This window comes from Phytophthora infestans, genomic scaffold (assembly GCF_000142945.1).
Source record: "Phytophthora infestans T30-4 supercont1.5 genomic scaffold, whole genome shotgun sequence".
Taxonomy (NCBI): Eukaryota; Oomycota; class Peronosporomycetes; order Peronosporales; family Peronosporaceae; genus Phytophthora; species Phytophthora infestans.
In genome coordinates, this window is record NW_003303754.1 from 2,993,590 (window position 1) to 3,002,689 (window position 9,100).

The following is a 9,100-nucleotide window of genomic DNA, read 5'->3' on the forward strand; positions in this document are numbered from 1 at the left end:
TCTCGCTGACATGGTCCAAGCTGTGAACAATACTTACGCGACAAATCCTGAAGTTGATCGAGAAGTTGTTTTGACAAACTGAGAGAAAAACTGCAGCGATGGCATTATGTCTATGACGCACAGTCGTGCCAAGGAAAATGTATCGATTCAGCTCACCTGACTCAATGAGAGCAGCACGACGCCGGATGAGGAGGCGGTTGAGCTAGAGCTTAATAATTTCTGGTGTATTCTCTCGAAGCGGCTGGATGAAGCGAAAACCAAATTCGTGGGTCGTGCACACACTCAAGCACTATCGCAGACAGCTTATGCCACAGTACTACTACAGTAGGACATTTCGTAGATAGTGACTTCTGAAGGACATCGGTCGTTCACGCAGAAGTGACACTAATGTAACTAGGGCGAAACGAAACATTTTTTTAGCACGACACCCGTTGCAGAATTGGATTGAGATAAAGTAAGTGTGTCCTAGTATTCTGTATTGGAGAGCTTTCAACTTTGGCTTGGTAAAACAGAACCTGAATAAAAAAACCTTTCTCTAAATAGCAGTTATTTATAAGATAAACGGATCATAAATCTTTGCCCCCACATCTAATAAGGAATACTTCGAAATCTTTAATAATTATGCCTGGCTATTTGGAAGCTTAAAGATCCCTTTTTTCTGGAGTACGAGATCTAAAATGCGGTAGGCTATTAGAGTTACAGGGTCAAAGATAAAGCATGGTAATGTGTGGTAAAAGCAGTTCTTATTCCCCTGGCTGTCGAATGGTCCGACACGTGTGGTACGCTGTCTAATTTTCACAAACAAGCGTCAGTATTGTCGTTGGCAAGTCGTGTGATTGTCGTCAAATACACATTCCAAGTTGGACTAATTTATGTGATTTGTGCTGTTTAGGACACAGTGCTGTTGTTGCTAAAGTGTTCGTGAAGGGGGCAGGACCTCACAAGTTGTGCTTCGTAGCCGCAACTGTATCGAAAAGGGCATGACATCTAGCCTCTGGACTTCCAGAGCCTGTTGACTCCAGACCTCGAGCCCAGTGTGAAACGCAATGACATTTCGATGTGCAGGATCAATGGTGAAAGGGCCAAGTACTGTCCAGAATGGCAACAAGATGTAGAACTGAATCGATCTGAACGCGCTCCAACATTACCCTTTCGTCAGCTGCGACAACATGATCTCACTCGCGAATTGGACCTCGTTTGGCTCGGATGTCAATACCGGTACCGTGGTAGATCCGAAGAACTTGGATTCTGAGCCGTTCTTTCCTCTCATCAAAAATACGACTGTAATTACTGTCCAAACTTTATCGAAAAGGTGAGGCAGGGGCCTGTCGGTGTCGATGTGTCGAGGATACTTTTCCGCCACAAACTACGGTGGTACTCTCTAGTTAAAAAAGAACTCTTTCTTTTCGTCTGTTTATTGGTCATTAATCACTTTAGACACTACGCTATTGGATAATATTAAGTAACAAATCCCCCGAAAAAAACGATCCGACCTTGGCGACCGGCTCATCTGCGATCTGAACTCTTAAAGGAGTCAGCACGTCAATAGCTCGACAAAAAGCAACAAGGACCGGTATCCGCTACGTGTGTCCAGCGACCATGCTACCTGTAATGTGTTAGTGCCAGAGAGCAAGCGCTAGTTCATTTCGCAGTGCCGACATTCGAGCGCTCGTGCCATTACTGAAAAGAGTCCGTCGATCCAACAAGTCCAGCATTGCCCACGAAGACAGACAACCTCGCTGTCATTTCCACGACAGTATACAGAAGTGAGCGATGGCAGACTCTTCTCAACTCACCGGCGACGGTACCAACACACAGACGACTCGCAATGTGCTGCTCAAGCGTAATCCGCACCTACGCGGCAATGATACGTCGTCCCCGGCGGGATTCGGCGGTCTCGGGACGCGTCAATTCCTTCAGAAGCAGCGCATGACCCCAGGGTCCGCCACTTCAGCGTCCTCATTCGAAGAAGGGGCGTCCTACGACGCATTCTCGGATGCTGGCACGCCTGCGTCCGAGCACAAGAGTCTCACTGTCAAGACGGAGTCTAGCGATGTCACCCGTGCGGGGAACAAGCAGCCGACCAAGAGACTGTCGTCTCCGAGTCGCGAGTCACTTGCGCGACGTTGGGTAGAGACGTCAACTGACGGCGCGAGCAGTATCTTACCTCCCAATGAAATCCTCACCAACGTGGTGGTCAAGACCGTGCCATCCATTGAGATTGGAGGAGATATGTCCACCCAGACGATGGTGCCGCTTTCGCCGAGATCGACGAAAATCACGCGACGTATTGTAACGTCGCCGCGCAAGACAATGCGACGTGTCGTTCTGCGCAAGACGGGAGCAGACGGGAAGGTCCACGAACAAGTTCAGTATGTGGACGCTGACGGACAAGTTGTCCAACAGTCTGGCAATTTTTTCAATGAGACGACAAGTTCTGGACGGACAACTGTCACTACACCAGCAAAAACTGTACGACGAGTGCTAGTCCGTCGAACGGGTGCGGACGGAAAAGTCCACGAAGAAGTCCAGTTCCTTGACGCCGATGGAAACGTCGTACGAACGGAAGGTGGGGAGGCTCCTTCCAGCTCGTCGGGTGCTGTAGTAACCCGTACAGTCGTGACCCCGGGCAAGACAATCCGAAGGGTGATAGTCCGTAGAACTGGCGCAGACGGCCAAGTACATGAAGTAGCGCAGTACTTGGACGCCGATGGGAACGTCGTAGAGACCGACGCTCCAGGCTCGACCTCAAGCACACAATCGAGTCCTCCTACGTCCAACCGGACGACAGTCTCACGTCGTGTCGTTCGACGTATGGCTGTACGTGAGGACGGTACCCAAGTGTCTGTCGAACAAGAAGTAGACGCGGACGGCAATGTCATTGCTGAAACTGGCGCGTTAGTGAGCGCTGGGAGCTTCACGGGTAGTGTAAGCAGTGCGACGAGTGAGACGTCAAGTGGAACAAGTCGACGGGTAACACGTCGCGTAGTGGCGTCCCCCGTTCGTCGCACGGTTGTAAAGAATGGCTCCAGTTCTTCTGGTGCTGAGTCGGAGGAGTTCGCGCAGTATGTAGAGGCAGGAGCTAATGGCTTAACTGTCACGCCAGGCCAGCGTATCGTCACCCGTCGAGTGGTGACGCCGCAGCGTGTGGTGCGACGGATGGTTGTTCCGAAAGTAGCCGTTAAGTCGGGCACAGAAGCTGATGAAGAAGTGGACGGGTTCGTTCAGAGTGGAGAAAGCAGCGACGAGTTCGTTGGTGACTCTAGTCGAGAAGGGTACACTGTATCCGACCGTATCGTTCTTCCTGGCGATGAAAAGCGGCGTGTGGTGTTGCGCATGGCCACAAACCAGAACGTGGTTAGTGACATCGACACTGCCTCAAGTCAGGCTAGTGCTACAATCCAGAGTGAAGAAGATGAAGACTCTTTAAAGAAGATACCATCTTCGGATGAAGAAGACAAGGTGCCAATCCCCTCAACCGCCGCCGAAATTGTTGACGATGATCAAAATTCTTTAAATCCTGTCGCTACGACGGCTGTTCTGGCCGGTTCTGCTGTAGTGGCGTCGTCAATCACCAAGCCTCTCAATGAGGAAGTCAAACCCTCAAAGAGCCCCCACCATGCTCGTCGTGGCAGTGGTGGCTTCTGGGGATTTTTCGGCAAGTCCGACGTTGAGCCCAAGGACGAGTCTACGGCTGCTGTTTCGACTCCAGCTGAAGGAGTTGCAGACGTCCAAGCACCTCGTGTGGAGGTTAGCGAAGATGCTGCTCCTGTTGTGTCTACGTCTGTCGTGGAAGTTCTAGTGCCGTCAAGTGAAGCGAGTGGACCCTCGCTCGTCATTGAGGAAGTGAAACAAGAGCCGATGGAAGCTCGTGACTGCGACGTCGAGCAGCCTCTGCCTGTGTCTGAAACCACGGATGAGGTCCCTGTTACGGTGGGGGCTGTGGTCTCCCCGACGTCCCCGCGTGACAACAGTGCTGTTGCAGCTGCTGCTTTAGTCGAGGGCAATACGGAGGAGACTAGCGAGGCGGAAGAGTCCGAGTCGTTCTCCAAGACTCCGCACCGTGAGGCTGGACGCAGCATTTGGAAGTTCTGGGGGGCCGACAAGCCAAAGTCTCCGCTCAGCGAAGACAAGGAGGCGGACGACAAGGAACTGACGAACGAAACTCGGCAACAAGACACGACCTCGACCTCGTATGCTGTAGCCACGTCAGCACCTGAGTCGATGCCTATTGACGACCAGAGTGCACAGCAGACTATAGTCCAGATAGAGGACGAACTGGAGTCTGGACGTGTCCACCAGGACGCTGTCGCTGCCCCCTCTGTGGACACTGACACAGTTAATGTCACCGAATCTCACTCGGAACATCGTACCGGTTTCTGGCGGTTTTTAGCCACAAAGGACAAGCCGATAGCCAATGGCTCTGTTAGCGGCAGTAAGAGCGTGAGCTGGGCCGTTGAAGAGGACGCGACTATTGTCCACGTCGAGACTGTTCGAAGGAGTCTCCCATCCGATGACACGCCGAATGTCTCGGAGACGGTGGAGTCCACCGAAAAGCTCGTGCGGGAGAGTGAACGTCGCACGACGGAGCTCATGGACGTGGAGCCCGTGGGGCTGGATGCTCACTACGTCGAGGCTATGAGTCCTCGTTCCGGTGGTCGTAGCCTAAACAACGAAGGACTGTGGGCTGTTGAGCCGTGTTCTCTCGCCTGGAACAACGTGAGCTTGAACCGAAGTAACTGGCGGAACAACGAGGCGTCAGATGGCTACAACGAGGCGTCAGATGGCTACAACGAGGCTCTACTTGACGACGTGAGCGGGTCCGTGAGAGCCGGCGAGTTCGTGGTCATCACCGGCCCGTCGAAAGACGAGAGTGTCGCTCTGCTCTCGTGTCTCGCTGGGTTTCAAGACGCCATGGACGGCCACGTGACTGTCAATGGGCGGGAGTGGAACGACCAGATGAGTCGCTACGTCGCGTACGTCCCGCGCGAAGATCTCTTCTACGAGACGTTGACAGTGCACGAACACCTCGTCTTTCAAGCGCAACTGCGTATGCGTCGCACACACACAAACGACATGTGTGTGGCTCGTGTGGAGCACGTAATCGACGCTTTAGAGCTGTCAGACTGTCGCGACAAGCTGATCGGTGGCGGCATTTCTCTGCGTGGGGTCACGCCAGGAGAACGCAAGCTCCTCGCGATTGCGACGGCTCTTTTAACGAACCCATCGGTCCTGCTCGTGGAAGAGCCGACACACGGCCTCGACACGTTCAGCGCCGAGAAGATCGTGGCTAAACTACGCTGGCTAGCGTTCGAGAAGGGTCTGACTGTGGCCACGACGCTGCATCACCCGTCCTCGCACTTCTATGGCCTCTTCGACGTCTTGTATCTCGTTGCGGAAGGCTGCTGTGTGTACGATGGCAAGGCTGCGGATGCGGTCGCCTACTTCTCGACGATCGGGTATCCGTGTCCGGAATACACAAGTCCCATGGACTATTTCATGCTCCAGATGGTCGTCGCAGACCGCGAGTCGGACGATGTCGGCGTGGCTCGTGTTGACTTATTGAAGCGTGAGTGGAGCGAGCGCAATGCTGCGGCGTATGCTGATAACAAGGCACGCGCTGCAGCGGCCAAGGAGCAGAACGTTGTGGACTTCTACGAGGAGGAAAACCGGTATTACCACATGAGTTGTTGCGGTCAGTTGTGGCTGCTTTGGACGCGTCACGTTCGTCGGCTCTCTCGCTATACGTTCGTCTTCTGGTGGCATCTACTCGCTGCCTTGTTGGTGGGCGTCGTCTTTGGGCTCGTGTACTTGCAACTGGATGTGGACGACCAGAACGGTATCCAAAACTTTTCTGGCTGTTTCTTCTACCTGGTGGTGATCCAGATGCTACTCAGTGCATGTAGAGCGTTTGTCTTCCTTCCCAGAGAGACAGCGATCGCACTGCGGGAACGACAAGAGTATCGAGGAGCTTGGTACCCGTTCTTGTGCTGGTACTGGACCAAGCTCGTCGCGGAACTCCCGGCTCTGCTTGTTCTGTCGGTAACCGGTTTCGTACCGGTATTTCTACTCGTTGGGATCGGTCACGGCTTCAAGGTGTACGTGTACATGCAGCTCGTGCTGCTTCTTGCCGGTTGGGCTGCGACCTGCTTGGCCTTCCTCACGCTGGGAGCTCTCCGCCATGTCACGCTTGCTCTCATGGTGTACGCGGCGTTGCTGACGCTCTTCGCGGCCTTCGGAGGGCTCCTGATCAATGTGACAGACATTCCGGACTGGCTCGCGTGGCTGCACTACATTTCCCCCGTCAAATACGCGTACGAAGCCATGATGAAGATCTTCTGGAAGCGTGTGGGCTCCATCGACTGTGACTGGACATTAGACGGCTGTGTGGCGCTCTCGGGCGACGCAGTATTGGAATTCTACAGCATGGAGACACGGTCCGTGCTGGGAGATACCTTGATCCTGATTGCTATCTGTTGCGCGCTTTACTTCGTGGCCTTCGGACTGCTGTTGATGCTGGCGAACAAACGTGTTAGTGGTCTGCAGTGGCGATACGACTGGACGTTCAAGGGCCTACTGGGTAGTCCACAGCAGCGTGTAGAGCGCACTACTCAGAGCGAGAAACACGCAGTCACACGTAGCAGTATGCAGCGAGTTATTGAGCGCAAGAGCCGCCACAGTACGTCGACAGCAGGCGACAACTGCTACATTCAAGTGGAGACTCCGCGTGTCGGAGGACGAGACGTCAGTGACGTTGCTAGCATCACACTCGGGTGGAACAGCTTGTCACTCAAGACACAGACGCATAGTGAGAGCAAGTGTCTCCTTAGGGACGCCAGTGGATCAGCTACCAGCGGTGAGCTGCTGCTGATCACGGGGCCTTCAGACGCGTCCAACGTGGCGTTGTTGCAGACTCTTGGAGGTCTCCAGACGAGTCTGAAGGGCGACGTGACGCTGAACGGCGTCGCCAGCTCTTCTCAGAAGCTTGTAGCACACGCAGCGTACGTCGCGCGCAAGGATCTGTTCTACGAGACGTTGACAGTGGAGGAACACATGCATTTCCACGCTCAACTGGCTGTGGGCAGCTCGCGTGCTGGTTGTTGTGGTGCGAGTGCAGAGCTGGTTCTGGAGCGTGTGGAGATGATTCTGGACGAGTGCGAGTTGGCCTTTAAGCGCCACATGCTCATCCGCTACCTGTCGGCTGCTGACGTGAAGCTGCTGGCCATTGCGACGGCTTTGTTGAGTGATCCGTCCATCTTACTGGCCGAGGAACCCACGAGGGGTATGGACTTCTACGCGTCGCAACGTGTTGTACTCAAGCTGCGTCAACTGGCTCGTGGAGGACGCACCGTTGCAGTGACAATGACGCATCCGTCCTCTCATCTGTACGCTCTCTTCGACGCCATGTGTCTTGTCGCGGATGGAGCCACAGTGTACAATGGTACAGTGAGGGAAGCCGTGCCGTACTTCGCCTCCTTAGGCTACCAGTGTCCGCAGTACATGAGTCCAGTGGACTACTTCATGCGTCTAGTATCGGACGGACAGGCGACGTTGTTTAAGGAATGCTGGGCGACTCACTACTCGACGTCGAGTGTGGCGCACTCGGAGCACGAGGCAGATCCGGAAACTGCGACGTGTAGACGCCGCCTGGACATGTGCAGCCAGTTGTCGCTGCTGTTCCGTCGTCACGTCCTCCGTCTGATGCGCTACCGTGTTGTCTTCGGCTGGCACGCGTTCTGGATGATCATTGTGGGGGTCGCTGTCGGTCTTATCTTCTTGCAACTGGATCTAGACGACCAAAAGGACATTCGGAACTGGGCCGGCGCCTTCTTCTTCCTCGTCGTGCTGCAGATGCTGGCGCTCGCGTACCGAACGTTTGTGTTCCTACCGACTGAGATGGCGGTCGCGCAACGGGAGCATCGCGTGGGTGGCTACTACATGGCGTGTTGGTACGTGACCAAGGTGTTGGCTGAGCTGCCGGCACTACTGGTGCTGTCCGTCCTGCTCTTTGTGCCGGCGTATCTGCTCATCGGCATCGGACACGGCTTCAAGTTGTACTTGTACATGCAGATGGTCATGTGGCTGGCTGGTTGGAGTGCTGCTGGTATGGCTAGTCTACTGCTGGGACTCCTACGACGTGTACGCGTGGCTCTGTTCGTCTATATGCTGCTGTTGGTCCTCTTCGTGGCCTTCGGAGGCCTGCTGATCAACGTGGACGACGTACCGGACTATTTCATCTGGCTGCACTATATTCTCCAGTTAAGTACGGATATGAGGCAATGATGAAGCTCTTCTGGGGTCGCATTGGCTTCCTCGCTTGCGGAGGTGGCGACGGAAGTGGGAGCGGGAGCGCTACATTTGCTACTGTGGGTGACGACTACTCGTTCAGCATGTCGGGGTCTGGATCGTTTGAGGACGACGACGGCTGCATTGCGCACTCGGGGGATGAAGTGCTCTCGCACTACAGCATGGACAACTCTCGCAGTGCGCGTAGTGACAGCCTTATTCTGCTGGAGCTGACGGTACTGTTCTTCTTCGTTGGCTACGTGTTTCTATCGCTGCGCTGGCGTCGAAACAAAACTCTACTGATATATTTTGGATAAATGCGTACTCAACTTTAAAATAAGTACCTCGAAGTAATAATACTTAAATGAATTGTGGTTAGTTTACGAGGAACCAATTGCAAAACTTCTACTATTGTTTGTCGGAATTGAGAAGCGCTTCTTTCCAATTCCGTGATAACCACGTTCGTCTTGGAAGTTATTGTATCTTCTCGCCGCACCAGCTCCACCTCCAATCTTGATGTTAACACTTCATTTAGCCCCCCCCCTTTCGTAGTGTGTTTCACCCGATCAGCATCTTCTGGCTATTTATTACCTGCTCTACTGCCCCCGTGTTTCGCCCGATCAACATCTTCAGGTAGATAACCCCCTTCTTACAAATTAGGTGGTGTCGGACTTTTGTCTTACGAAAAATGTCGTTTTTTTCTTTTATTTATTAGAAAACACGACCCCAGCGCAGCTGAAGTGCGCGACATGAGACCTTTCTCGGTGTACAGTTCTCGAAAAAGACCAGTTGCAGAATCGGTCCGTCCTGATAT

At 53.6% G+C, this 9,100-nt stretch overlaps 2 protein-coding genes across 2 annotated transcripts; both read left to right on the forward strand.

Annotated features, from left to right (window-relative positions):
* Positions 1-1,773: 1,773 nt before the first annotated feature.
* Positions 1,774-2,608, forward strand: PITG_04288 (uncharacterized protein; the record flags this gene model as incomplete). Its single annotated transcript, XM_002905895.1, has 3 exons — positions 1,774-2,130; positions 2,221-2,556; positions 2,606-2,608. The coding sequence occupies 3 exons, from the start codon at positions 1,774-1,776 to the stop codon at positions 2,606-2,608; spliced, it is 696 nt and encodes a 231-aa protein (XP_002905941.1).
* Positions 2,609-4,914: 2,306 nt separating this feature from the next.
* Positions 4,915-8,603, forward strand: PITG_04289 (ATP-binding Cassette (ABC) Superfamily; the record flags this gene model as incomplete). The annotated part of the gene is made up of 2 exons (XM_002905896.1): positions 4,915-8,073; positions 8,115-8,603. 2 exons carry the CDS (start codon positions 4,915-4,917, stop codon positions 8,601-8,603), a joined length of 3,648 nt encoding a protein of 1,215 aa, XP_002905942.1.
* Between the last annotated feature and the right edge of the window lie 497 nt (positions 8,604-9,100).